General features: G+C 57.6%; 5 protein-coding genes across 5 annotated transcripts; all 5 read right to left on the bottom strand.

Annotated features, from left to right (window-relative positions):
* Positions 1-3214: 3214 nt before the first annotated feature.
* Positions 3215-6472, bottom strand: LSCM1_03780 (uncharacterized protein; the record flags this gene model as incomplete). The annotated part of the gene is made up of 1 exon (XM_067321313.1): positions 3215-6472. The coding sequence occupies one exon, from the start codon at positions 6470-6472 to the stop codon at positions 3215-3217; it is 3258 nt and encodes a 1085-aa protein (XP_067176681.1).
* A 5553-nt stretch (positions 6473-12025) lies between these two features.
* LSCM1_03779 (uncharacterized protein) lies at positions 12026-13399 on the bottom strand (the record flags this gene model as incomplete). The annotated part of the gene is made up of 1 exon (XM_067321312.1): positions 12026-13399. The coding sequence occupies one exon, from the start codon at positions 13397-13399 to the stop codon at positions 12026-12028; it is 1374 nt and encodes a 457-aa protein (XP_067176680.1).
* Positions 13400-17702: 4303 nt separating this feature from the next.
* On the bottom strand, positions 17703-19304 carry LSCM1_03778 (uncharacterized protein; the record flags this gene model as incomplete). Its single annotated transcript, XM_067321311.1, has 1 exon — positions 17703-19304. The coding sequence occupies one exon, from the start codon at positions 19302-19304 to the stop codon at positions 17703-17705; it is 1602 nt and encodes a 533-aa protein (XP_067176679.1).
* An 856-nt stretch (positions 19305-20160) lies between these two features.
* Positions 20161-21270, bottom strand: LSCM1_03777 (uncharacterized protein; the record flags this gene model as incomplete). The annotated part of the gene is made up of 1 exon (XM_067321310.1): positions 20161-21270. One exon carries the CDS (start codon positions 21268-21270, stop codon positions 20161-20163), a length of 1110 nt encoding a protein of 369 aa, XP_067176678.1.
* Positions 21271-24017: 2747 nt separating this feature from the next.
* Positions 24018-26570, bottom strand: LSCM1_03776 (uncharacterized protein; the record flags this gene model as incomplete). The annotated part of the gene is made up of 1 exon (XM_067321309.1): positions 24018-26570. The coding sequence occupies one exon, from the start codon at positions 26568-26570 to the stop codon at positions 24018-24020; it is 2553 nt and encodes an 850-aa protein (XP_067176677.1).
* Between the last annotated feature and the right edge of the window lie 798 nt (positions 26571-27368).

The following is a 27368-nucleotide window of genomic DNA, read 5'->3' as shown; positions in this document are numbered from 1 at the left end:
ACCCCATGTTGCAACGGGCTACCGCAGGCTGAGGAGAGGCCGAAAACGAGTTGTGCCGAAGGAATAACAGAGCGGAGTAAACGGGCTGCCGCCGCTCGGCCGCAGGCGAGCCATGCAAAGCGGCAAAGCATTTTGTCGCTGACGCTGCCCCCCCCCACGCACACACACACACAGAGAGGGAAAGAGAGGGGAACGTGCGCGAACGAAAACGTGCCTACACGTCTGAAGCATAAGCCAATGAGAACAAATTTCAAGAAGAAAGTTCTGTTCTCGGAAATTGCCGCGGTAACGCAGACGAGACGCCGCATGCGCAAACGTTACGGGCGCAGGCAAAAAGTGGAGAAGCCTGTGCGTGTATGTGAGTGAGAGAGAGAGGGGGGAGGGACTGCGCCTCGTCAACGCTTCGCTGCAGATGCGCGTGTGGGGCGGCTCAGTACACACGCGACGCTGCGCATTAAATGACGACAGGCAGAGAAAAGGAGGCAGAGGTAATTTTCTTTCTTTTTGGTAATAGCGCGAAACGGATGGCACTCGAAGCGCGCGGACTACTGCACAGCCCGGAGAGCGGTCCATCCGCGAGGGCGATGCAAAGCATACCAGACTCTGCGATCCCTCTTCATGGACGTGGGAGAAGCGAGCTCGAGTGCACAAGATGTGTCTCGATTCCATTGTCCGCTTTCCGAATGCTCGCTGCGCCGCTTTAAGTCAAGAGACGAGACGAGAGGCGAGAAAGCAGAGGAGACGACGACGACCATGTCCAGGATTGGCTATAACGGGAGGGAAAAGGGTGTCGGTGGAGAGCCTGATGAAGAGAGGGGGGCGCCTGTGTGCCTCAATGTGCAGGCCTCTGATAGAATGGGCATGGAGAAACACAAGCCCCGTACTTTGGTGCAGGGGAAGGGTTGGGGGAGGGAAAGAAAACGGCGGTGCTGAGACGATGGAGGTTGCCAGCGTCTTCACTGCGTTCGTTATCCAGAAGCGCTAGCAGCGAGCACTTCTCTTCCCGAGCGCGCCTTAAAACGCCGACAGGTGCCAGCGTTTGAGCTTCCTTCACCGCTTACCCCCTTCCCCTCCTCGTTTCCTCTTCCTGTGAAACATCACGCTTTTGCGTTCTCCGTCGTGCCAGCATCCACTGACGTCTTTCACGGAGGTAAATCCATGACGAATTTCACAGTCGTACAGCGGCCATCTATCCCAAACGCGAATCGTCGCACAGGGCTGCACTCCCAGCAGTCTGGAATGCCTCGTTGGTGGAGGTGATGAAGGGCCGAGTGCCCAAGGTCCGAAATGAAGGGAGTCAAACGGCGCGGGCACACAACAGTAAAATTAGAGCAGTTGCAGATGACGTTGAACGCCATAGCAGCGACAGGAGAGGAGGGAGAGGTATGCTGGGCGTCTAAGACGAACGCGCACGCCGCCTGCTGCGGGGGCCTGCGTGCACCTCACGAATCGAGATCGCGTGCGGCAATACCCCGTCGCATCATCGTATAAGAACACACGAACACGTGCAGCAGGTCCCGCATGCTGCGCATGTATGAGGCAACGCGAGCCTGCCGCCCCCGGCAAGCGTGCAGATGCTGTGCGGGTACCACTGGCACACTATAGGAGACTAGCGGCCATTCGAAGAGTGTGTGAGTAGTGCTTCCACTCTATTTTTTCTGTGCTTGGGAAAGCTTCCGCGTACGGAGCTGTTTTTCTTGTTTCTTTAGGCGGAGAGGATATATACCAAAAAAAAGGGACAGAAATCACGGCTCCGACCGGCATGTCTCGCAGACGTTGAAGCCGACATTCGGCCGTGTGGTAACGGAGTGAAAAGAGATGCCTGTGCCCGCGTATGCTCGACTCTTCTGAAGAGGCTTGCGCGTTGTCCGTCACCCCCAGCCACGATCGCCAGACGGGAGAAAGAATGGGGCTGTCGAGGCGAGCACACAGCGACGGTGGACGACGCAAAGGAGGCACGCGAGAGGCACGCGATGGACGGGCCACGCCCACCCCTGCATCGAGAAGAAATACGCGGTGGAGAACATGACGGGGAAGAAAGGAAGTCATGTGAGAACACAGTGAAGCCACTTCGAAAATAGTATATGCACGGCTTCGCAATGCACAGAAGAGAAATCGAAGGTGACGCATGCCATGTTGCCTTTACGGCCTTTTTGGCCGTTCGCATCGCAGCACTGTCACACAGAGAAGGGGAGGGCACACAACAACAACGAAAGAAAAGAAAATGTTTTCATGAGATGACAAGGTGCCAGCAAGCATGCGAGGCGAGGGCGAGTGAGGAGAAGGGTGGGGCTCGGGGGGTAGGGGTGGGGGGCGCAGAAAGGACTGCTTTCAACGAAAAAGAAAAACGAAGAAGCGGTAGCCGCATTCCCACACCCACACACTCATATCTCATTCTTCTACACCAAGCAACGTCGTGCTGATTAAGAATACGAAAAAAAAAGTTAGATGCTGACCCATCTCTTACTCCTCGCCCGAGTAACCGTGATAAAAGCTTGCAGGCTCTTACTACCCTCAAGTTTGCATGAACCCACACCAAATTCAAGCAAGTGTACATTGACACGGGAGGTCGAGAGAACGAACAGAAAGCACTTCCTCAGCGAATGTGTCTGCGCACACCTTACGCATAAGGCGCGCACAAAGCCGAACAGGCAAGAAAAAAGCGAAAGAGAAGAGGGAGGCCGAAGAGTGAGCACCAGCAGCAGTGATGGCGAAAGCGTTTCTTGAAGTCCTGCCCAACTAGCACGGCAGCCTCTCTTCAGCATCGCATGCATGCGCCATTTCTGCGAGCGCGGCATGCCACCCACGCTGCCGCTCTCCTGTAATTGCACGCAGAAAAAGAGAAGCCCTTGCTTCAGTCACTCCCACAAGGACATATACCCCATCCAAACATATATATATATATATTGCGGAACAGATGCCTGTCCGGGTGCCATCGAGTGTCTGGCAGAGCGCGCCCCCACAACACTGGCAGTGCATAAGATTACATGGGCCGATGAAAAAGAGGAGAGCATGATGGGGAGGGGAAAGGTGAACGGCGTGCACGACTCTCTTCCGCTATGTATCGTGCCGAGGCGAACACCAGACAGCATCTGCGAGAAAGCACACACACCACACACAAACAGGAATGCAAAGGGCGTGCGTGTGTGGGTGTGTGTGCGTATGAGAAGGGAAAGGTGGCAGGAGTGCGCACCACACGCACACAAGACAACCCTTAGAAGAGGAACTCTTCCTTGTGCACTGCAATGCCGTGCTTCGCCCCTAAGGCAATGACCTGGCGGACAAGCGCGTTTGGGCCGCATACAAATAGGAGTGTGCGGGCTTTGTTCAGCTTCGAAGCTTCTTCGGCGCTCCATCCGGACTCGCTGAGCGCCGCGCGAATGAGGCGCTCAACATCGGGGCGTCCTGAGTGCACCTTTAGCACCACACATCCTCCTCCACTGCCGTTGCGGCTGTCACTGTCGTAAAGTTGCGCGCTCGACCGCTTTGCGCAGCGCGCTGGTGGCCGGTAGAGCCTTTCAGACACGGCAGCACCCTCCCCTTGTACCGCTGATTTGCTTTGCACCATTACAGCCCCTTCATTTTCCCCAAGAACCGATGGTGACACGCTCTGGGCGCGCTCCTCCCCGTCATTGGGAGTGGTTAGCGCAGAGCCTTCCCCCTCATGGCACCCAGACGCAAAAGAGAACGCCATCTCCTCCCCCGCTTCGTCACCAGTCTCAGTTCTCCCGAGCTGCTGGGGCTTCCCCGCCAACCCTGCCATTCCCTTTTGCAAAGGATCGTTGCACGAGGAGTCGCTGACTTTCCCCATGACGCCCCCGGCCCTCTCCTGTTCCTCGGCCATTTCCGTCCATCGATCTCCCTTCGAAAGCTTGCAAGAAGTGACCATGCCGCGCTCCTCCAATAGGCCATCTCCGGCTAGTAAGTGCTGCAGCTGATCCTCACGAGTCACAAAGACGTCGAGACAAAAGTGACGATGAATGTCGTCAACAATGTGAACCGTCTCGTCCGCCGCGACCAGGTCATCGTTGAGCGGCTCATCCCCCTCCGCCATCGCGACAGGCTCTTCAGACTCGGTAGCCAGCACGCCATCAGTGCTCATACCTTTTTTTGTCGCACACCCGTCATCCGCCTCCCCTATAGTGGCCTCGTTTCCGGGCTGATCAACCACATCGCCGCGAAGTACCGGCAGCTGCAGCATGTCTGCCACCGCCCTCACATGAAGCGCAGAGCGAGTAGACCAAATAAATGACACACGTGGACTCCCGCCAGCGTGGCCCAGAGCCTGACACTGGCGCAGCAGTGAGCCAAATATCGATATACACGGCGACGCGCCGACGCCGCCGGCAATCAGTACAATACGGTCATAGCGGTGGTAGTCCACCGGCGTTCCGCACGGCCCCTCCACAGCCATAGTGATCTCCTCTCCACGCCTTACCAGGTCGTACAGCCGCCCCGTCCACGTCCTCGGCCCCATCGACTTGACATGAACGTAGAACACGGTCCCCGCCGCGCTCACCCTAGAGCCGCCAGCCTCCACAGACTCCGCGTCCACGACGTTGGTGAGGGTGAACGGGTGCCACTGAAGCGCCGTCAGCTCCGGCACGCACACCAGCACGTACTGCCCCGGGTGCACGCGCCGCATGTCCCACCGCCCGGGCACAGAGAAGGCCAGCTCCGTCGTGTCCTCGCTGATCACGCGCGCATGCACGAGGCGCACGACAGCGGACCGCTGCCACACACGCACCAGCTGGTCAGCCAGGAACACCGTCATACCAGGCAGCAGGTACATCCAGCCAGCGGAGGCGTGGAAGACCATGACGGGCAGCGTCATGTACGTCGCCGCGAGGTGCGTGTAGTAGAACAACTCGTAGTAGCGCCGGCGAACGAAGCTCAGCCCAAAGACACCCATGGCGATCAGCAGGAACCACGTCGTCCACGTCGCCACCAAAACGCTGTAGTCGTCGAAAACGCCCTTCTTGCACACGCGGTTCGAGACAGTGTTCAGGTTCTGCAGGAGATAGCCGAAGCTTGCGTACGAGACGTAGAAGGCCACAACGTGGCCGACCGTGGCCGCCAGCATGGCATAGCCGACGGCGCGGTGGAACCACAGCATGCCGTCGCGCGACACACCGAGCACGCTGACCACCAGCGACTGGCGGCCCACAGGCAGCAGCAGCACCGACAGGAAGAGGATCGCCAGCTGGCCCAGTCCTCGGCCCCACCGCTCCGGCGCCTCGATCTGCGCACTCTCCTTCGCTGTCACACTCCAGGTCTGCTTGTAGTTGTGGTCGCGCAGCCAGTAGATGAAGAACATGACCGACAGCAGCAGCGTCGCGGCCACAAAGGCGGCCTCGCCGTATGTGAAGCACGCGCACACCGCGATGCGGCGCTGCGCCCAGTACCGCCCGCGCTGGGTCTGCCGCAGCACAAACACAGTCACCGCCGTCGTCAGCAGATACGCGTAAAAGAAGACGTTGCCGGGGAACAGCTTCAGCGTCAGGTTCTCGGAGAGGCGGATCTGGCCGGTGCGGAGCCACGCGTACGGCATATCCGGTACAGTCATGTTAGCAGTGCGGCGGTCGCGCGCGACGCCGTTGCGAGCGAAGGAGGCGATCGAGTTGGCGCTGAAGCGGCGTGCGTCGTTCGGCATCCAGAAAGAGATGGTGGCGTAGACGGCAATACCAATGAGCATCCCCACAAGGCGACACACCTGCTGCACCCTCGGCTTCGCACGAAATGGATGCATGCTGACCGGTTTCGCCATTGGGTTGGCCTTTGTCGGAGCCATAGCTTTCACGTTGCTGCTTTCCGGCCAGCGCGCCTCCTCGCCGGCAGACTGGGCAGAGTTGCTCCTGGAAACCTGCACATTGGCTGCCTTGTCTACAGCAGCGCGCACGCGCAGCGCCTTTTCGGCCCGCTGCAGTATCACAGTGGAGAAGACACGGCATAGCAGCACCAGTCCTGCCGGCACCAGGGTGAAGAACACAATCAGAGAGAGAAATGTGTCGAAGTTCTCACCGCGTGTGCGGGAAGCGGACGGGTACTTTTCGACGCCGAGGCACAAGATGAAAGCGCACTGCGCAGAGCGGCCGCCCCACTTCAAAAGAAGCGCCACACCAGTCGCGACGTAGAGACTTCCCACAAGGGCCAGCAAGATCACTGAGGCGTACCGCTGCACCGCCCACCAGTGGCCCTTATGGGATGGGTGGAAGGCGTACCGCACGTAGAAGAGTGTTGTCTCGGTCAGAAGCACCACAGCGGTCCCGGCGAAGGTGAAGAAGGCTGTGATGCCGGCAATGCCGTTTGGCGTGAATCCAGCGCTGCGCTTCTGCCCTTCGGGTGTCGGTTGGTAATATCCCTGCGCGCGCCACACCAGGTACCCAAAAATAGCGAGAAAGGTGCACATCGCAGTGCCGCCCATGAGGTAGCACAGCTGCGCCGTCAGTGTCAAAGGTGCGATGTGCACCATCTTCGAGGTCGGCGGAAAGGAAACGGGCGTCCCTGTGGTGAGTCGGTAAGAAATTCTTAGGTAAAATGCGCGAATGAATTGTTGATGTCTCTGATGCCAAGGTCACACAGAGCTACGCCAGCACACACGCGCGGTGCTGAGAAGAGGCCGCACGAGGCGCTGTAATCGTGATATATATGAGAAAAACACCGTATGGAAGCGATTACGCCGTCTCGATGAGAAAGTCGATTCCGCGCCCTTAGCGATGCCGCTGCGGCTTTTCTCTTCGCCGATGGTTCGGTTTCAGTGCAGCGCTCGCAGATAGATGCCGTTGCTGCCCTGACCACACGCGTGCGCCACAATGGTGATGGGGCCTTGAGGGCGCACACTCTTGGCGCGTGCCCGTAGAGAAGGAGAGAGGGGGATAAAAAACGAAGAAAAAGGAGCCTGAGACGGAAACAAAAGTTCACGGGAGCGTGCGAGGGAGAGGAAGCGGGAGGAAGAAAAGAGCCCAGATGCCACGGTAAAGCTCGCTACTGGCCTTGCAGGTATACTAGGGGTCACGGTGAGGGTTACAGGAGAGCAAGTCAGGGAGAAGAGGCTTCGCGCGTCGTAGAGATGATTCGCCTGCAGAACAGCCTCCTCATGCACGAAAAGACACACAAACACGCACGCACGCACGACAATCACAGGTGCATATACTTATATATAAAAAGGGGCGGGGGGTGGTATGTGTGTGTGTGGGTGGGGGGGTCGACAAGAAAGAGGGGGCAGCGAGGATGAACGCACCCTCTTGGCGTTTTTCTTTTGGCTGTAGACGGCAAAAGCGCACACGTTCAAAGCACGCAAACTTTGCCAACTTCGAAGAAAAATACAAAAAAAACAATGCGCGTTGGAAAATAAATATATTTATATATATTTATATATATAGGAATCGAAACGATTCGCTCTTTGCTGCTGTTGCTCCTGCTGCTGTCTGTGTGTGTGTGTGTATGTGTGTTTCAGCGCGCGCGGCAAACAGGAATGCCCTTTCTGAAAAGACGGAGCAAATAAAAAAAGGAAGAGGGAAGGGGAGGGGACACCGTCAATCAAGTGATAGACAAGGAGAGAGGGAAACGCGAAGTTCACACAGAGAGGCACAGATGAGCTCCGCCGCCAATGAAACGGCCGAGGATGAAGGTCACCAAAAAGAGAGAGAAAGAAGGAAAAAATGTTTGAAATAGGCGTGGATGGATGGGCGTATGTGAGGCGATGCGAGGCAAATCACAAACAGAAAGGGAGAGTTGTGCGTATGCGTGTGTTTCGGGGAGATGGAAGGGGCGTAGAAGACAGCCAAAGAAGAAGAATACGTGAGATAGTTGCTAAAAAAGTTGACTTGTGTGCGTCTGTTGTTACTTTTGTTCGTTGGTCGGTGTTGTCTCCACTGAAGCACTCAAAGAGAGTCGGAAAAGAAAGGAATCCAAAGCACTCCTCCGCTGCTACACACACACACACGCACACAGACTTACACACACCCTTTCCTTTTTGTTCGCTTGCTTTGCGCGGCGGCTGATGTGTATCGGGAGATCGCGACACGAACTCAAACAACACCCAAGAAGAAGAGCGAGAGAGACAGACCGGCACAGATGCAAATAGGCTCGTGCGTGCAAGAGGGCGGTTACAGGTGCAGGGGGAACAAATAAAAGCGTCCCCTCTCTCGCTTTCTATCTGCCTGTCGCCAGTCGAGTCGTCCAACGTCTCTAAGCCTCTTTTGTTTCCATTAATTTTCGCCTTTTGCGACGCCGCGGTCGATCGTGTCGTCACTTGCAGTGCAAGTGCAATGCTGGTAAGCGCTTCACGAGGCGTGCTCAGAAAACGCAACACAGAGGTGCACACAAGGCAAGGAGACGGGTGGAAATGCAGAAGTCTGCACTCTGGAAGCGGAGTGATTCAGAAAGAAAAAGCGGAATAGGTTGGCGTCCTCCGCACCCCTCCTCTCCCTTAATGCACACACCCGCCCTGAATGGTGCGCGCGGAATAGCAGAGGTCCACTCCACAAGGCAAAATGTGTTGTTGTTGCTTTCCTGTATCGTCTCACTATTTTCTGCCTCCGCTGAAGCTGACGAAATATGTTTCTCGGCGTGATTCACTTTTTTGGCTGCGATTCGACGGTTTTGAGAGGTGGCGAGGGAAAAGGTGTGTATGTGTGTGATCAGAGGGGCAATAAAATGAATGATTCCACCTGAACACCCACAGTCCACAGTCGCGAACGCACCCACGCCCTGGCACACGGATCACGTGTTTATTTCGCCGCTTCGTTGTCGCTTTCCTTTCTTATATATTACTTAGACTTGCGTTCACTCGAAGAGTGAAGATGATGACACACAAGTCAACGGAAATGTCGACGACAGCGAAAAAAAAAAGACTTGGCAAAGAGGGATGTCAACAAGAAGGGAGAGGGAAGGTAAATGGAGCAGACGAGAGGAAATGAGCGAAAAATGGGCCTGTGAGTGCTTCGCGCACACCACGACACAGAGCAAAGAGTCCTTTGCGAAACGAAACGGGGAGCCGAGCGACGTGGAAAGGGGTAAAAAAAAGAGGAACTTCGTCAGAAGAGTGGGTTGGTTGGTTGGTTAGTTGAGAGGTGCAAAGAAAAGAGAGAGAGGGTAAAGGGGAAAAAAGAATAAACGGAAGGAGGAGCGCGAGCACTACTTTTGCGGCGTCGATCCGTCTTCGTGACCCTCTCTGCACGGAAGTATGTGCCTTTTCTCGTTGGTCTGTGGCGTGTTCTTCACCCTGTGACGGACGTGTTGATAAAGAAGAAGTGGCGGGTGAAAAAAAGGAAAAGAGATATATTCGTCGCTGCCGTCCTCGTTGATATCAGTCGGTGGATGCACAACGACCTCCAATGGAGAAGCAGTGAGCTGCTCGGAGAAGAGTCGCAGAAGGGGGCGGGTGGAGAAGAGAACTCGCGTGCGCCGACTTGGACACAAAGACACATGCAAGTGGCCGAACTCGTGCTTGCTTATGGATGTGTCGGCACTCTCGTCGGGTGGTTGTATTGGGCCCCGTCTTCTTGTTTAGCTTTCGCTTATTCTTCGTTTACCTTGACTTGAGCGTACCGATGGAAGTACGCGTGTGAGTGCAGAGAAAAGAGGGAGGACGAAGCCCAGGCGCAAGACATCTTTGGCGCACCGAATCCAACGACGGGGAGTTCAGCGATGGATAAGTGGGGGAGTGCAAGACGAAGCTCGTATCGATCCAGAAAGAGAGGGCGTGGAGGAGGGGAGGTGGAAAGAGAAAGGCATTCGCAGCAGATATTCAATGTGACGAAACATGCGGAAGGCGGTGTCCTCCCCCTTCCACACACACAAGCACACCCATTCAGGCTGTGCTGACAGGCATCGAGCATCGCTCATATGTGATTGGAGGGAGAAAAAGAAAAACACTGCACCTGATTGGGGGTAGGGCGGAAGGGGTACGCCATTCGGAGGATATGTCGTCCATAAACGAAGGGTGGGCCCCTTTACAAAAAGGCGTTTAGCTTCGTTGCATGGTGTGAAGCGGATGTGCTCTTTCTTCTTTGGCAGAGGGAGTAGCTGCAGCTCTGCACTTCGCCTTTAGCGCCGGGTCGCCGCATGGACAGCGTTCACGTTGGCGTACGCCCACTCCGCGGGAGCGCGCATAGGGCATGGAAACGGGTAACCCGCAAGAGGTTTATACTCTTTACGAACTTCCCTCCGTAGAGGAAAACACTCAAAGGTCAAACACCGCTCTACACGGCACCCCTCGAAGTCCCCAGCCGTCTGTGCGAGGCCTCTGCCTCCCGATTTGACCAGCCCCACACGTCCTTCAAAGCTGTCCTCGGACACCCTCACACGTGGAGGAGGAGGAGGACCGAGCTGACGCAACACGGGGCAGGAGCTGACCGGCGGCACTCGCAGCGATACAGGGATCCGGCTTTCTCACAGTCTAAGCACTGGGCTCAATCACCGCCAGAGGCGGCTCGGTATGGGCAAGCGTAAGCGCTGTCTAGCTTTCTCAGGTAGCGTAGGGTCAGTAGAACCTCTTCCCTACCGCACGTACTGAGGGGCACTCCCCTGTCACCATGGCTACCCATATACGCAAATGTGCTGGCGCCCCTATTAACACGCACGCGTCATGCACGGGTCCTCCATGTCGAGAGGAACAGATTCCAAGGCGTCTCGGCTACGCTCTGCGGATCTCCTTCTTCCGTGCAGCAGCCCTCTAGTCATGACCCCACACCTCACCTTCACCCGCAACGAAGGAAGTAACAGCACCGGAGTAGGGAGGGGGGGTCTGGTCGACAGTACACACACTCCAATATCCGTTTATCGAGCAGAGCACACGCAGACAGCTGTGGTGATTACGAGATGGGCACCTATACATACCTGCGTCGCCTCAAGTGTTTTCGCAAGTAGTCGTGGTGGTCTCGGGGAGGGGTCTCTGCTTGCGCAGTCCCCTATATAGGCAGCTCCATCGACCGAGAGCTCACCCAGCGAGCTCACCTGTTGGCGCGCTTGCTTTCCGGCAAGCAGGGTCTCTGGGAGGCCACACAGCGACACGTGGGCGAAAATGCGATTAAGAACGCAAAGGAATCAGAAGAAAAAACGTGTTTGTGACGATAATTTAAACAGCACTTCATCGAAAAGCAACACACACACAAAAAAGATGATCACATGTGTCTCTCTCTCGAGCATACCGAAATCGTACGAATGCGTTGTCTTCTGGAAAGGGAGAGAGGGAGGGAAGGGGGGCGGAGGCACATCGCAGCAAACGGTAAGGATCAGAAAGTGCATGGATATGGTGTCGCTTTTTTCGTTTCTGCTCTCACATTTCATTCGCAGCACCTCTTGCTGCTGGGGTTGAAACCTTGAAGAAAGAAACAGGTATTCTCCTCCCTCCTTCCAACTGGGCATCCCTTTTTCATCCCCGATTCCACCCATGCACACGCAGAGCGCTGGCGCGTCCTCTTTCAGGGCAGTCACCGTACAAAAGGGGGAACATGAAGAGGTCACCCTACACAGTCGAAGGGAAAAGGGGAAAAAATATTTCGGCATTTGGGAGAGAGAGAGAGAGGAAAGTGCACACAACCCCCCCAAAAAAAACTGCCGGGATGGTGGACGGGAACTTCAAATCCTCTTGGAGAGACGGGAAGAGGAGAAGCAATCAAGGTAGGCGGGGGGCAATTCTTTGGGTGCGTGTGCATGTGTATTTGACAGGAGGGTGACGAAGGAGAAACGAGTGCCAGCGCTCGTTTCACGCGCACCCACACTCCGGGTCACCCTCTCCCCTCTCCCCTCCCCCCCACACACACACTCAGACGTATACATATATACACGTATGCACGCACAAAGACGAGCCGTTGGGAATAACTACTGCGCCACGGCCCCATACCACCATAACTCAGCACGAGAGCTCATCCTTGTGTATCACCACGCCCCACCACAGCCTCCACATTTTTAGCACCATTCACAAGACTATCCAGCTCGCACACAAGCACAGGGTTGCGCTTCATATCAACACCAACACAGTCCGTCGCCCAGTCCGTTCGCGAGCGCCGGATATCGCCGGCTATGATCGGCCGGCCGTCGTACACTCGAAGGCACGCACCTCTGTTCCCACTTGGCAACAAAGGGTTAGAGCCCACTTCTGCGGCCGTTTCCATGGAATCGCTCCCCTCCCGCTCACCGAACCCCAAGCGGCCCCCGCAAGCATCTCGAACTCGCCCCGGCGCATCACATAGATGCCGCAACTGACGAGCTCATCCGTAAGCAGCACCACCGCGCTCACCCTAGAGCCGCCAGCCTCCACAGACTCCGCGTCCACGACGTTGGTGAGGGTGAACGGGTGCCACTGAAGCGCCGTCAGCTCCGGCACGCACACCAGCACGTACTGCCCCGGGTGCACGCGCCGCATGTCCCACCGCCCGGGCACAGAGAAGGCCAGCTCCGTCGTGTCCTCGCTGATCACGCGCGCATGCACGAGGCGCACGACAGCGGACCGCTGCCACACACGCACCAGCTGGTCAGCCAGGAACACCGTCATACCAGGCAGCAGGTACATCCAGCCAGCGGAGGCGTGGAAGACCATGACGGGCAGCGTCATGTACGTCGCCGCGAGGTGCGTGTAGTAGAACAACTCGTAGTAGCGCCGGCGAACGAAGCTCAGCCCAAAGACACCCATGGCGATCAGCAGGAACCACGTCGTCCACGTCGCCACCAAAACGCTGTAGTCGTCGAAAACGCCCTTCTTGCACACGCGGTTCGAGACAGTGTTCAGGTTCTGCAGGAGATAGCCGAAGCTTGCGTACGAGACGTAGAAGGCCACAACGTGGCCGACCGTGGCCGCCAGCATGGCATAGCCGACGGCGCGGTGGAACCACAGCATGCCGTCGCGCGACACACCGAGCACGCTGACCACCAGCGACTGGCGGCCCACAGGCAGCAGCAGCACCGACAGGAAGAGGATCGCCAGCTGGCCCAGTCCTCGGCCCCACCGCTCCGGCGCCTCGATCTGCGCACTCTCCTTCGCTGTCACACTCCAGGTCTGCTTGTAGTTGTGGTCGCGCAGCCAGTAGATGAAGAACATGACCGACAGCAGCAGCGTCGCGGCCACAAAGGCGGCCTCGCCGTATGTGAAGCACGCGCACACCGCGATGCGGCGCTGCGCCCAGTACCGCCCGCGCTGGGTCTGCCGCAGCACAAACACAGTCACCGCCGTCGTCAGCAGATACGCGTAAAAGAAGACGTTGCCGGGGAACAGCTTCAGCGTCAGGTTCTCGGAGAGGCGGATCTGGCCGGTGCGGAGCCACGCGTACGGCATATCCGGTACAGTCATGTTAGCAGTGCGGCGGTCGTCTGGTTCCTCGCATACGGCGTTGGCGGTCTTCTGCAAGAGTCCGATCATATACGCACGATACCACATCACGCCTGCTAGGGGCACCATTGAGCAGAGCCGTATAAATTCAGTCAGAAATTGGAAGCTGACACCTCGTGTTTTATTTTTAGAAATGGGGATAGCGTCGCACGACGAGGAAAAAAAGGACGCTAAGCCGCTTAGTGTCTGCACTTCACGTGAAGAGAAGTAGCGATGAAACGACCGCAAATAATGCGCGCAGCAGCACCTAGAGGCCAACAGCGACGCGCAACAGTCTGGCACCCTTAGCGTGCCTGTGGCGCGGCAGTTCCGCTTACCGTACGAACAACTGCAAGGCTTCGTACAAGAGGGCCATCGCGAGGGCAGCGCACGAAGCGAAAAAGATGACCCCGGCCATCCCACTAAGAGGTCATCTGAAGGTGCACTTGAAGGCCGGTTCCGTATCCGTGTTGAGCGGTGTTTGCTCCCATAAGTGCCGCCCGCCAAAAGACTGAGCCAAGTAGATGGCGTCAGCTCCGAGCAGGTAGTGCAGCTGCGCCGGGATCAGCACGAGCCTCATCTCCACCGTCTCAAGCCCCGTTAACGCGCGCAGCTCACGGAGGGAAAAGATAAGAGCAACAGCAACAAACGAAAAGAGAACCGGAGAATGCGCTGGGAAAGGGAGGCACGTGACGCCCGCGATTATCGGACGGATACGAACGAAGCACGCACACACTTACAAACGCCGACGCGACCTTACTGAATTGGAGCGAGCGAAAGGAGAGCTCCTCCGCAGGCAACGGGCATACGGCGACGGCATTGCATCAAAGTGACGCCTACACTGGCGAGGAGAAACCAACACGAAAAGAGCTGAGTTGAGCTGCATGAGCCGAGCAGGCAACAAAATAATTAGACAAGCGGCCTGAAGAATGTGGGGTCCGACTGATAAAGGCGCTTGTGCGCGCGGATGTGTGCGAATTCGGCTGCTTAGCGCGGTCAAAAAAAGAGGACGGAAATGGCGCTGAGTAGCGGCGAATACGTGGAGGGGACCGAACGTTCGGACACACACACACACGAGCACACAAGCACCGGCATACGCACACCCGCAGAACAAATAAAAAAGGGATTAAGGGGCCGCGTAGAAATGAGAGGGACCACCATATATGTCTTCGTGCCCTTACTGCCGCTTGGCGCAGAAGCACACACGTGCACGCATACGCGAGCGCGCACCAAAGCGAGGAGCCAATAGAGAGAGGGAGAGAGAAGAAGAGAAAAGACATCGAAGCGCTAAGGAAAAGAGATTGGAGAGAGGGAGCAGTCAGGGGAGAGGAGGGGGAGAGGAGGAGGAGGGGAGAACGAAGGCTCAAGCTAAACCGAGGGCGCGCCATGATCGGCAACGGAGGGCTCTTGTCGTACCCTCCTTGCTGCGCGCTAAGCCACCCAGATTCAGCGGTGCCTCTGCGCAAGGGCGCTGCCCTCTGCGGCGGCTGCCGAGAAAGCAGTGGAGACAGAAGATGAAAAGCAGATGTGCACGTCTGCTTTGCCGCTCTGTGCAGACTGGTGCAGCCTGCCATCCACGCGCAGATGAGCAGCGGAATGGGGGAGAGAAAAGGTGCACATTATAGTCTACGTGCATGTGCGTACTCACCTCAGCGAAAAAAAAAGAGCCGCACGCACTCGCTTCTGTACGATTTCTTTTCGCATACACTGCCGTTTCAAGAGGAGTCGCCAGCGCACTAATGGGCACCTTCTTCACGCGTTTCGCCGAATCTCCTCCATCCATGACTGCCGTCGGCGTCTTGATAAGCACTTCCTACGTGCTGCATTGGACGCCTCTCCTTGTCTGAAGCACTGCCGTCCGCCCCTCCGTGCGGCAAACGTATACAGGCATCTGTGAAGGGGCGACCCCCACCTCACCGAGAGTGCGGCGACCAGTTCTCGCCGCCCCACGATGCTTTACTTCCCCTTTCCTTGGCGTCCTCGCTGCGGTGAGTTTCAAGTGTGAATGAGAAGCCCTCAGCACACACGCCCTCCGACGCTAATGCTTACACGAGACACACGTAAAACAGTGGGAAAACAAAAAAAGGACTGATTAAAGGGCGATGCGTGTTTTTTTTCAGGAGCACCGAGCCCGGGAGCGGAAGAGAACCAGATGCACCCAAGAGGCGAGACCGCACCTCCAATGCGCTTCACCCTCGCGCGGGCAGTCCCTCCCCCCATCACCCCGAGACGGAATCGAAGAGGCAAACAAAAAAAGCAACGAACCCGCCCAAACAAAAAGGGGAACAGAACGCACACAGGAGATGAATCACCGCACCTTATTTTGGAGATAATCCTGACAAACGAGCCTTCCCAGGCTGATAAAGAGAGCGAGGAGAGGATGGAAGCGGCCAATGATGTGTCTTCACTTCCCGCCCCCCCTCTCTCCTCCTGTACCTCCCTCCCCGCCCTCCTCAATCCTTCTCCAAGACGAAAGATTTTGAGATGATTGCGCCAAGCAAAAATGACGTCGCACCGCCGAGTCGGCAACCCGAAGAATAAAACGCGGCGCTAGTACACACTGCACACTCACACATACACATCTATAGATGCAAGCGCACATGTGCCTGTCTGCGAGTGTCGCAAGAAGACGTCCCGAACAAGCGTAGCAAAGGCCACGATGAAGGCGGCGGCAGCTGCTCGTATCTGTGCGCCCGAAGGGCATACCACCGCCAAGGGCGCTGGGTACAGGAGTGTAAACATTTCAAGCAGAACGCAGTACTCCATCGCTTGTTCCGTAAGAGCTGCTCTACCACATCAAATTCGAAGCAAGTAAAGCGCGCGGCCGCGGTTCGCCTACCTCTGCTGCAACGCCGCCACATCCGATTCGTCCTGGGCGAGCCGTCTATCCTCATCCAGGTTGGCTGTGCAAAAGTCTTTGTTGGAGAGCTCAGACGGCGGCGCCCCGCTTCCTCTCTAGCATTCACAAGCCCTCGACGAGGGCAGGCGTGTCAAGCGTAGGAGGTGGGGGTAAGGGGGCAGTGGAGCTTACCCGATGGGGGAAGGTTTCGTAAAGCGCAGAAGAGGTGTGCGCAATCGTGCCGCTGCCCCCCACACACACACATACACAACTGCTCTCTAGGCAGAGAGGAGGTACTGTTGGAGAAAAAATGAACGGAACAGAAGGGAGAGGCGGCAGCGAACACCGGCGTGGCCCTCAAAGAGGCAATCGCTCTCGGTGTGTTAAAGGGCAGAGAGGGAGAGAGAGAGTCGATTTTGTGTGAGTGAGTGAGTGGAGGGGAAGAGGGAAAGTGGTCGCGTAGCGCACAGTGCCATGAAATGGATAGATGTGGATGCCCCACCAGCGGTTAAAGCGAAAATAGCACTCAAGTATGAAGAATATAATCGATTTATGCTGTAAGCGCGTGTGTATCCAAGTGTGTGCATGTGTGCGGGCGCTTTTTTGTGCTTGACTCGAGGAGGAAGGGGGAGGGGATCCCTACGGAAAGAAAAAAACTCATTTATTTACGCGTTGCACAAAGCCCCCTTTTTGCTGTACACCTCTGTGCACCCCCTCCTCACTTTTCCCCCTCAGAGTCGTAGCGGGTGCACGTAGCCCGTCGAAGTCTGTGAGATTTGGTTGGGAGCTGTGGGCGCGGTCTCAGTGGGCGCTCTCAGCCTATCCTCCCCTCCCTTTCTTTTGGAAAGGGCGGCGAGGGCCATTGCATGAGCCGAAATGGTGAGAAACCAAACGGTAAAAGGGAATGGAAAGGAGGGGGGTAAGAGACCCCGGAGAGGGTCATGTAGGGAGCGGGCCAGACATCAGCTATAAGTACAGTGCGTGAGAGATGGAGTAGAGTGGACGGTTGCTGTCATGAGGGGTGGAGGCAGATTGGACGAGAGGAATTTAGGCAGTCGAAGAGTTGAAGCACGGCGGACCGGGAGGAGACATCTTTTTTTCTCTTCGCTACGTGTGCAGTGTTCGCAGCTGTTTCAGCGAGAGATGAGGGGAAGCGAGCGAAGAGCAGGTTTAGGACAGAGTGGAGGGCGCGGAGGTGGCTGAAGGAAGGACCACACAAACGCGCAGCGCAGCCCTTCCAGCAGCGATGTGGCACACATCATTGACAGGTATTCGTCGCGAAGGCACAATTCGAGGCCTGTCGAGTGCATCTTTATGAGATATCAGAGAGAACCGCATAGTTACACGTACCGCTGATAGAAAATGCCACGCTTTCAGTTCCTGCGCCGGCGCGAGGACTTACTCCCCAACGCAGTTGCGGGTCGTCACACCTCCTGCACGCAGCGTGCTGCTTGTTTACAGAGAAGCGGAAGAAGAATATATATATATATCTTTGTGTGTGATTGCGTGTGTGGGAGCACATCGAGAGGCCGGCACGCCTTTGCACGGCGGCAATCAGAGAAGCATTTTCCAGTGCACCACCGTGCCATTTGTCTCCCGTGCCTCCTCCGCAGTGATGACGGCGCGCTGCACGTCCTTATATGTGATGCGGCTGACAATCGATCCGCCGAGGAGCGGTATCCACCAGGGTGCCGTTGGCAGCGGTGTCGGCTGCGACTGAAGCCACGCATCCTCAACGCTGTCTTCGCTGCTCGAAGACATGGAAGACGAGCGCGATGTCACGCTCGAGGAGGAGCTCTCGCCTTCCACCTCTTCGTCTTCCTCACAGAAATCTTTGTCGCCACTGGTGCTGCTACCTGAGCTAGAGCTTTGCCGCCGCGTGCATGTGGCTGCCTCAGTGGAGCCACCCTTGATGGCGCAACGCGCCGCCTCAAGCTCCACCGTGCCCTGTGTGCCTCCTTGGCCTTCCTGCTGGCTGGGAGAGTGGCACTGGTGCAGCCGCCCTGCGATGGATGATCGCTTCCGTGCCCGCCGTTCGCGCTCCACTTCTGCCCAGACATCATCGCCGCAGTGCCTAACGACGAAGTCAAATAGTTCGCGTACGTAGGGAATAGCGAGGGCCTCACCTGCTAGGACGCATGGCTCACGGCCTTCTCGACGGGCTGCGGAAGTAGGCGTGGTCGGAGCACCTTGCACTACCCGGACAAGAAGCTTCTCCAGTTGGCCGGGCGCTCGCCGAACTGCGCCCGGGTACGTTTGGTGCAGCTCAGCGAGTAGGGATGGCGAACGCTGGGAGCCAGTGCTCTTGCCCTTTCCTTCTGAAGACGCTACAGCCTCGATTTGGCGCTGCTGTGACGCCATCTGAGCGTGCACAATGACAGCGCTGTATGCCTTAAATCCAAAGACGCGAATCAAAGCGTCTCGGTACTCAGGACTTGTCAGATCTGCCAATCCGCAAACGCCGCTGCCGGCGAGGTAATGGCTAGCGCCACCCTCTGACGCAGCAGTCACCTCCCCATCGTTGGCGTGCTCCAGTGCGGGCATCGAGATGGAATTGGAGGCGGCCACCGAAAAAGCGGCCCTGGGCCATTCCCCGGTTAGCTGCAGAGACAGCTTCGGCCCGCACAGCATCTGCACGCTGCCCATGCGCGAGCTGCTGTACCGCGTGGAGCACCCCGCCTCGACCCGGCACATGCTCACCGTGGCCAAGGAGGCGTGCACTACGATGCCGCTGTCCATGCCGCAGGCGAAGGCGCTCGCGACGGTATCGGTCAGCATGACCAGTTGCCTAGCAAGGACGTGGCCATCGAAACACAGCCGCGTCCACTCTTCACGGTAAGAGGCAGTGCTGCTTAACGGCACAACAAGCACTACATACCGGCCTTGCATGAGAGGAAAGATGCGCGAGCGGATCTCTTGCGCTCGCTGCCTCGCGCGCGACGCGCGATCCCCTGACATGTCCGTCGCAGCGGACGCGGAGGCGGACGCACGTGGATCCGCTACCTCTGATTGGTGCTGCTCCTGCCGCAGCAGCCGCAACACATCTTCGGTGATGGGGTGCTCAACAGGGTATGTCGGCTGCACGTCGCCACCGTCGCACAGGTAAGTTGCCATCTGCCCGGCGTACACGACAAGGGCTGGAGGGTCGTCACTCATCGAGCTGTGTAATGACTTTCCATAGGACAAAGCGCAAGAAGAAAAAACAAGTAGCAGGGAGACGTCTCGCATCCCCTTTCCTCTCGCTACACAGATGTGCACCCGGCTCGGAAGGCGCAAAGCTTCTGGAGAGGGGAAGAGGTGATGCAAAGGCTGCAGGGGCGCAAAAAGGGGGGAGTGGCGGAAAGGAAGCGCCGCCTGCAACGGCACATCAAATTTGTCATCGGCAAAATCTGTCCATCGCTGTTGGGTGGGTATGCTCCCGCCACCTCCTTCCCTCTCTCCTGGGTGCCTGCTGACATCCGCAGCCTGTTTTGGCTACAAAAGAAGTCGGCTATCGGCCCTGGCAGAGCATCTGGTGCCGCTCGCTACGTCGTCGTAGAGCTTGGCACGTTGCCTGACTCAACCTCTGTTCTCCATCAGCGTCGAAACCATTCACGGCGCCGGTCTCCCCTGTTGTCGCGGCGCCTCCCCTCCCTATTCCTTTTTTTTTACAGCGCATTTATAGCAATACGCGATATGTGGAGTAGTGTGCGCGCGTTTGGCCCTCTGTGCTTCCACCGCGGAAAAGGTTGCCCTGAGAGGAGCAAAAAAAAACATATATATGAACGCTTCTGATGCTGGCGCGACAGCATGTGTGCGACTCGTCGTTTATTTGCTCACTTGCGCATTAACGACACAGATGCATCAGTTAGATCGATACCGAAGGGACAGACACAGACAAACGCGCGCACGCCCACGCACACACACACACGTGTAAGCTGCCAGTCAACTGGGCCCTCTTCAAACTCACACACGAAAACGCAATCTGCATTCTGGCATTGCGCTCATAGGGATCATAACTGGTACGCTCTTGTCATTTTTTCTTCTTGCTACGCTCCTGCTCGAGAAGCTTCGCCTCCAGCTCCGCCTTCTCCTGTGCACGCCTCTTGCCCTCTGTAATACCAGAGACCACCTGTACAACGAAGCCCATGAGGGCTGCCCCGAGCATCATGTACTTGTTATACCACGGCACCTCAGGCTGCTTTCGATCAAACAAACGTTTGGAGGTAGGGGTGTAGCCGTAGACCCAAATTCGTTCCATATGCGTCGACTCTGAGACCGACGCCTCCGCGATCGGGATCATCACATGTGCTGAGAACTCATGCTCGGTGATCCAGCGAAAGATAATGCCACCCTGGTTCGCCGCTGCTGCTGGCGAGCCATCGACCTCCTCGCCTGCTGCCCCTGACCCCTTTGGAGTGCTGCTGGGGCCGCCCATTGCCACGATGGCACTCGAGACGTAGGCGAGGTCCGCCACATCGCTGAGGGGGTTGCCGGTCATATGCCCCACCTCGGGGCGGAATGCAAACTCGACCGTCGCAGACGGCGGCACGCTGCCCTCTCCCATGCCCTCGCACTGCGCTCGCAGCGCCGTGAGCTCCGCCGGCAGGTAGTACACGCTTGCCGCACCCTCCATTGCGTCGCTGTGGCGGAGGTGCAGATCCACCATGAGTAGCGAGGGACGCTCCTCCTCCCCAGCGAAGGCAAAGCCGCGTATACTGCTCTCGTGGGTGCCACTCTTCTTGCCGTTCGTGCGACGAGAGCCGACGGAGACGGGATACGGGAGGCTGGAGAACTTTTCATCCTCTACGCTACGGGCACGCTGGAAGTGAGGAAGCTGAGTCTGCCTCCCGCTCCTGAGCTTCGGCTCACCGATCGGGATCAGCTCACCCTGCACTCTCTCCGGGAAGTTTAGCGAGGCGCGAATGCGCAGCGTTGCGTTGAAGGCGCCGAAAGACTGCGTCACAACGCTCACCTGGAACGATTGGGCGAAGAGCTGCTCGAAGAGCGGTACAGCGCGGGCGGCGCTCGTGGCAGGTGAGGCCGTGACCGCTACCGATGGCGCTGCAAGAGTTAGCACCCATAGGGCTACTGCCAAAAGCATTGCTGTCACCGCGCGGCAGAACACTGCGCTCGATTTCATTATGGGGCTCCCCACTGCCGCTCAGATTCGCTTGTGGGCTCTCGTCTATGTGTGTGTGTGTGTATCAGCGAGCCAAAGACAGAGAAGTCTTGAGTGGAGGAGTGGTGTCTGTGAATTCTTGTTTCGCTTCGTGTCAGCTCTTTTTTTCGCATTTATGTGTGCTCGATCCTCTGCGCAGGCGAATGGGGATCACAGAGAGCGAAGCGAGCGTTGCCGCGGCGTTTCCACGGCGAGACCGGGGCAGCGATATGAGGGATAATAGCAGAAACAAATCGCTGTTAAGGAGCAGTAGGGAGGATGGAGAAGGTGCAATGAGCTAGCGTTGTCAACGAAAAAAGAGAAGGGTATCGATTTCGGGACAAAGCAGGCATGACAAGGGGCTCTATGACCGTAAAAGCGGGCGTGGTGCGCTGCGGGGTGGTGGTGTGGGCACCTGCCGAGGATGCGCCCATGCCGCCATCTTATTCCCCCCTCCCCCATCCCCACGAAAGAACGCTGCCGAGTGTCATTTATATTCCATTCCACTTGCCATTTCCGTTGAAAAGAGTACAGGCGAACACAGCGGGCGTCTGCGATCCGAGAGCGGCGGAGGTGAGGAGGGGGACCGGAAGGAAAGCGACGGCGGGGGCAGCGCCGGCGAGGCCTACCCCACCCTTACCTAAAACCGCATAGAGAGCGCGCAGCGTCTTCTGCATTCATGTTGCTGCGGCTCTTCCTACAGGAACCCCCTTCCGTTTCCCCTCCCCCACCCCTGATGTTTCCCCTTACTCAGCGGCAGTTCGCTTCATGCCTCAGCGATCCGCGTCTCAGTGGGATTGGGGCAAAGATTTGGGTTGCATGCATCTGTGACGTCCGCTCTACAAACTGCGAAAACGGCTCACGCGGTAGAAGGCAGACTTCACACACTACACCGCGTTGCCCAACAGTGACGGCGCTGCCATCGAAATACAATACTGAGGCACTAGCCCGGTGCCGTACACACCACACCTGGCACTCTCCCAGCAGTGTCTGCCCTACGGACCGCTAGATAATACCACCGGGCACACAGAACCTCGTAGTCGAGAAGCTGGGGCATCGGCTCCAACTTGAAGAGCGCCGCCCCGCCTTTACCAATGGCAGTGCTCTGCACTTTTGCTTTAGATGGCAATCCTGCAGCCGTCACACTCGCACCGGCACAAAAGCCTTCTGAGTCTGCCATAACAGATAGGTGGAACAGATCGAAGTAGAGTGAGAATTCAGCGTGACTGCACACAGACGCCCCCGCAGCCTACCACACCGCACAGACCTCCCGGCAATCCACCCGACTGCAGCCTCGTCGCCGACGCTCTCTACTGCTCGCGCCCGCTTCAGAGTTAAAGGGTTCATTCATAAGGCTTCTCATGGCAGCCAGTGGCTGCGATCGAAGAACATTCAAAGAAGAGAGATCATCACGTTGCGGCGCCCAAGCAGAGGGCGAGAGCACCCCCGCAGCCCGCTTTTCACCTGCCTTCACACCTCATGTTGCTCGCCCCACTCTCGGAAAGACGTTAGCAGAAACAGGAGGCGGGTGAGAAGAGGGTGCGTATGTCGTTGAGCGCCTCGGAGCAGCGCACATGCCATCCGTGGTCGGGCAGGCAGTAGTGAGCCTGATGGAAAACAGCAGCGTCAATTTATCTGGCACCGTCTTTGAACCGAAAACACCCTACACTCTGGTAAGAGGATGACGGCCTTCGAACAGTGCGGGCAAGCGGAAGAAAACGCAGAGAGACGCAATGCGGAGCCGCAGTGGCAGGTAACAGGTGCGCAGTGGCTCAGAAGACGCTTAGTGTTTTCACGGAACGGGCGGGCACTGCGTCAGCTATGAGAGTGCATTCTCGCGCAGCTTTTGAACCGGTTGCATTCTACAAATGGTAAGAGAACGGCGGCCTTCGAACTGCGCTGAAACCGCAGGCGCACATGTCACGTGCGCTGTAGCAGGACGAGCGCCCAAGCGTGTCTCGCTCACAGACGAGAGGGAGAAAGGAGAGGGAGTTGAAGAGAGGCAGGGAGGGGGAAAGTGTGTGTGTGTGTAGGGGACTGGCGCTGAGAGTGCATCGGTAGAGCGAAGGAGTCCCAGATGAAGTGCTCGGGGAACGGGAAGGGGGAGGGTTCATTAAGAGGAGGAGGGGTACACGTGCACGCGTGCGTGGGCCGCATGTGTGAGGCCAGCTGGGCCAAGGCTGCTGACGCCGCTGTGTCTCAGTGGGGCTCACACGTCCCCATCCTTGTCGGCGCGCCTCCGATCAAGCTTTGTTCCGAGAATGAGGAAGAAAAGCGCCAAGGCGAAAAAGAGAGCATGTCGAGGAAAACCAAAGCGACAAAATAGCGCGCGAGGGGAAGGAGGAAGGAGAGGCAGCCAAGCCTAAGGAGTGCTCTTCACCGAAGCGAAAGGTGGGGGAAAAATGGCCGTACATCCATGACAGACAACGCGCCACGGGTGCCGCAAACAACATGGTCAAACACATACACATACGCGCGCAGCGGTGAAGGTGGCAAAGATATTTTGCTGAAAGTACGCGCGCACGCACGCACACACACCAATGAAGAGGATAACTAGAGAGAGGGCCTTCGCCACCGAGCCTACAAGTTATGATACGGAAGCACATGCGACGCACCAAGAAAAAGAAAAGGCGTCGCCCGTGTCCGCGACACACGTCGATCACGTTCGATTCCAGGAGGTGGAGGCCATGACAGAGGGCGAGGAGGGAAGGGGGGCGGCAGTAGCTCTGTCACTCCAGCAAGATACGTAGGGGTCCACATAGTTCGTATGGTTCCGATTTGGACTTATCCGCTATGCAAGCGCCAATGACGAGCAGGTAGCCGTTGTACACGTGCAGCGTAATACCCACCACCCGATTCGGCACGGCGCCGACGAAGAGAACCACCTCCTGACACCGAACACGCCGCGTGCCAGCAGGGACCGGCTGCCCTGCATTGATGCTGCCTAATCGAAGGCATCGACCGTTTGAAGTGGGTGCTGCGACAGCTTCGAAGTCCAGCAAGTAGAACTTTACCTCTTGGCGAGGCTGCGAGACCTGCCCCATAACCACCACGCGATTGCCACGCCCAGTGGCAGCGACTGCCACATCGCTCATCTCACTTGGAATTGCAGTTACTGCGCGGAGCGCAGTGGACGACGTCGTGGCTGTTGAGCTCTCAAACAGCGGTGCCAGCCACTGAAAAGAAGGCGCCTCAGCGTCATCTGCCGCACCCACGTCGGTCTCACCTCCATCGATCGTCAGAGGCCACCGGCTCTCATTCGAAGGCCCCGCAACATTGACGTTGCTCGCGGACGGTGATGCAGAATCAGCCGCGATGCCTCCGGCACCTCTCCACACCTTTGACGCGCGCCACCACACCTCCGGCGCCAGGGTCAGGACAGGATGGCTTACGGTGGCGTTCTCCACCCCTCGGCCGCCAACGAGAACGACTGTGCCGTCTTCGATGACGGCCATGCGGTGAAACGCTCGAGGCTCTGGCAGCTGACCAAAAGCGAAAGCCGTCGGCTTTGAAAACTGCGCTCTCTCGAGGTCGACCTCGGTCGTCGCGCCGATGGAGCGAAGCTGGTCATCCGCGGCGGCGCCGTCTGTCTCATTCCACACTACGACATAGCACTCTGCCCTGCAGCGGTACTCCATATCAAGACCACCTGTCACAAGAAGAAACCCGCTTTCGACGTGGCCCTGCATCTCGGGGTATCGGCTCTGCTGCGCTCCTGGCGCGAGTGCTGCGGCAGACCTCCACGGGACGTACACTGCGTCGTGAAAGGCCAGCGTCGGAAGCTCATAGGGGGGAAGGTCGTGTCTATTCCACTGCATTTCGACGCCTTGGACGCACACTGCCTGGCTACGCCACACACTCCACAGCTCCGTGGTGGGTGGCTGATATCCGCCAGCCAACAGTCCACCAAGCAGCACGACGCGTGCCCCGATTGCCTGCGACGCCGAGATGCTTCCGGCAGACGACCGTGGCGCCTCCACCGGGATACACGTCAAAGTCGCGCCGTAGCGCGAAATGGGGCGCACCAACGCATGTGGGCCCTCCTGGTAGGGTGCCGGATGCCACAGCCTCATCACGTGCGGACCTGTCAGCTCCATCGTACACAGTTGATTCGTGGTATGCGTGGGTTCGGCGTGCGGGAGAAAGGCACGTGCCTGTGGGTTGAACGCCTGCTTGCACCACCGGTCCGAGCCCCCGAAGATGTACAGCGATGGGCACCACGTTCCTTCTTGGAATGAGGGCACCACTGTAGCCGAGTGGTAGTGCAGGCGTAGGCCGTTATAATGGCCGCTGGTGGCCTGCCGCAGCCGCAGGGAGCGGCCAACGTCGTTTTCAGCGAGTGACAGCCAGTGCCATGAGCATTCCACGTGAAGCATCCGCCGGCAGACTGAGTACCAGCGCTCAGACTCCTCCGCGGAGCCATAGCGAACCCAGAAGCGGTCGCCATTGCTTGTGGTGAAGAGCAGCCATACCGCCTGGCTCACGAGAGGCGAGGGGTCCACCGCCTCGACGACATAGTGCTGCCGCTCCGTCTTGGATCTGGCCGAGGACCGAATGACGAGGTGGCGCCCCTCATGCAGCTCCATATAGCGCGGCTTCCAGCGGCCCCGCCAGGCCGTCTCCTTCTCGACCAAGGAAGACAGCAGCACAACGCTGGGGATCGAGACGGTTTTGCCTTTATTCGTGGCAGCAGCGATGGCGGCGGCCGTGAGGGCGGCCCCCTCTGCGGCTGGGTTCGTGGCCGCCGCCTTCTGGGAGGCCTCGGCGGACTCCGTTGGTATTGCATCGGCACCATTCATGGTGCCGTCGCGCTCGCCTGCCTTTTGAGACCAGCGGAGTCCCTCACTCTCGCAGTGTGCGGGAGACGGTCCCCCTGCCGTCGCGGCGACCTCCGCTGCTATCGATGTGTCGTGCGAGCTGAGCACGCCACCACTTTCGCTGGGCGCCGCAGAGGTGGAGGTGGAGGGCACCAGCACCGTGAGAAAAGCCTGCAGCCAGCTTTCGTAGATCTCCCGCGTCGCCGCTCGCAGTGCCCAGGAACCACCCTCGAGCAGCCACACGGTAAAGTTGTACCCCTTGGAGTGGTCCTCCTTCGCGCTCTCGTGCCACGGATCGAAGGAGATGATAGTACCGAATTTCCTCTCCGGGCCGTGTTCGTCGAGGCGGTAACTGAGGCGAGTGCCATCGAGCATGAAATAGCGCTGTTCATAGACGAAGCGCCACTCCATCTTTTTCTCAAGCCACGAGGCCAAAAATACCCGCGATGAAGGCGTTGCGGTCATTTGCTCAGTGAGCGCGCGCTGATGCTGATGTGCGATCGGGATAAATCTCACCTATTCGAAGAAGCACGGATGATGATGATTACTGTTGTGTGTATCTGTGTGTGTGCGTGTGGGGGAGGGGGGGGGGGGGCAGAAAAAAGGGAGAGAAGGGGTCGTAAGAGTGAGAGGTACTGCGCACACAGCGCCGGAGACCGAGCACTGCTAAGTGGCGCTTGCGCTTGTGCATTGGCGTCTACTGCACGTGCTGCATTAGACACCACACACACACACACTCTCTCTGCGTTTGTGTATAAAGTGCAGTGATCGTCCGCTAATTTGTCGGCCATCACAGCGGCCGTGTATCTAGAGCGGAAGGAAGAGTGAGAGGGCGGGGAGGACAAAAGTAGCAGTCGAACGGGACCGTTGAGAGGTCAAGAGCGTCAGACACAAGCCCTTCCAAAAAAAAAACAAAGAGCTCCCATTGAGGAAGAACGAACAACGCGCATCGCATCCTGCTACGCGACGCGTGTGCACATGTTTGCGTGAGTTAGACCTCCAGTGAATACGAGAAGAAAAATGTCCAAGAATCCTCGTATGAAGAGATCAATGAGGCAGGGCCTCAGAGACGGCACTAATGCAGAGCCCTGCAATGGTCACGCAAGCGACCTGCAAAGATGCCAGCGAGAAAGCCGTGCAAATCGGGCGTGCGGAGAGGTTTTTGCCGCCTGCAAGCCTCCCCTTAGTATCTGGCGGCAAGCAGGAGCGCAAGGAGGGTCAGTGCACGCGCATGGGCTCGTGTGCACGGCGCATTGCACCCAG

Source organism: Leishmania martiniquensis, chromosome 30 (assembly GCF_017916325.1).
Source record: "Leishmania martiniquensis isolate LSCM1 chromosome 30, whole genome shotgun sequence".
Classification (NCBI taxonomy): Eukaryota; Euglenozoa; class Kinetoplastea; order Trypanosomatida; family Trypanosomatidae; genus Leishmania; species Leishmania martiniquensis.
Note: the sequence above shows the minus strand (reverse complement) of the source record. Positions and strands in the feature narration are given on the sequence as shown.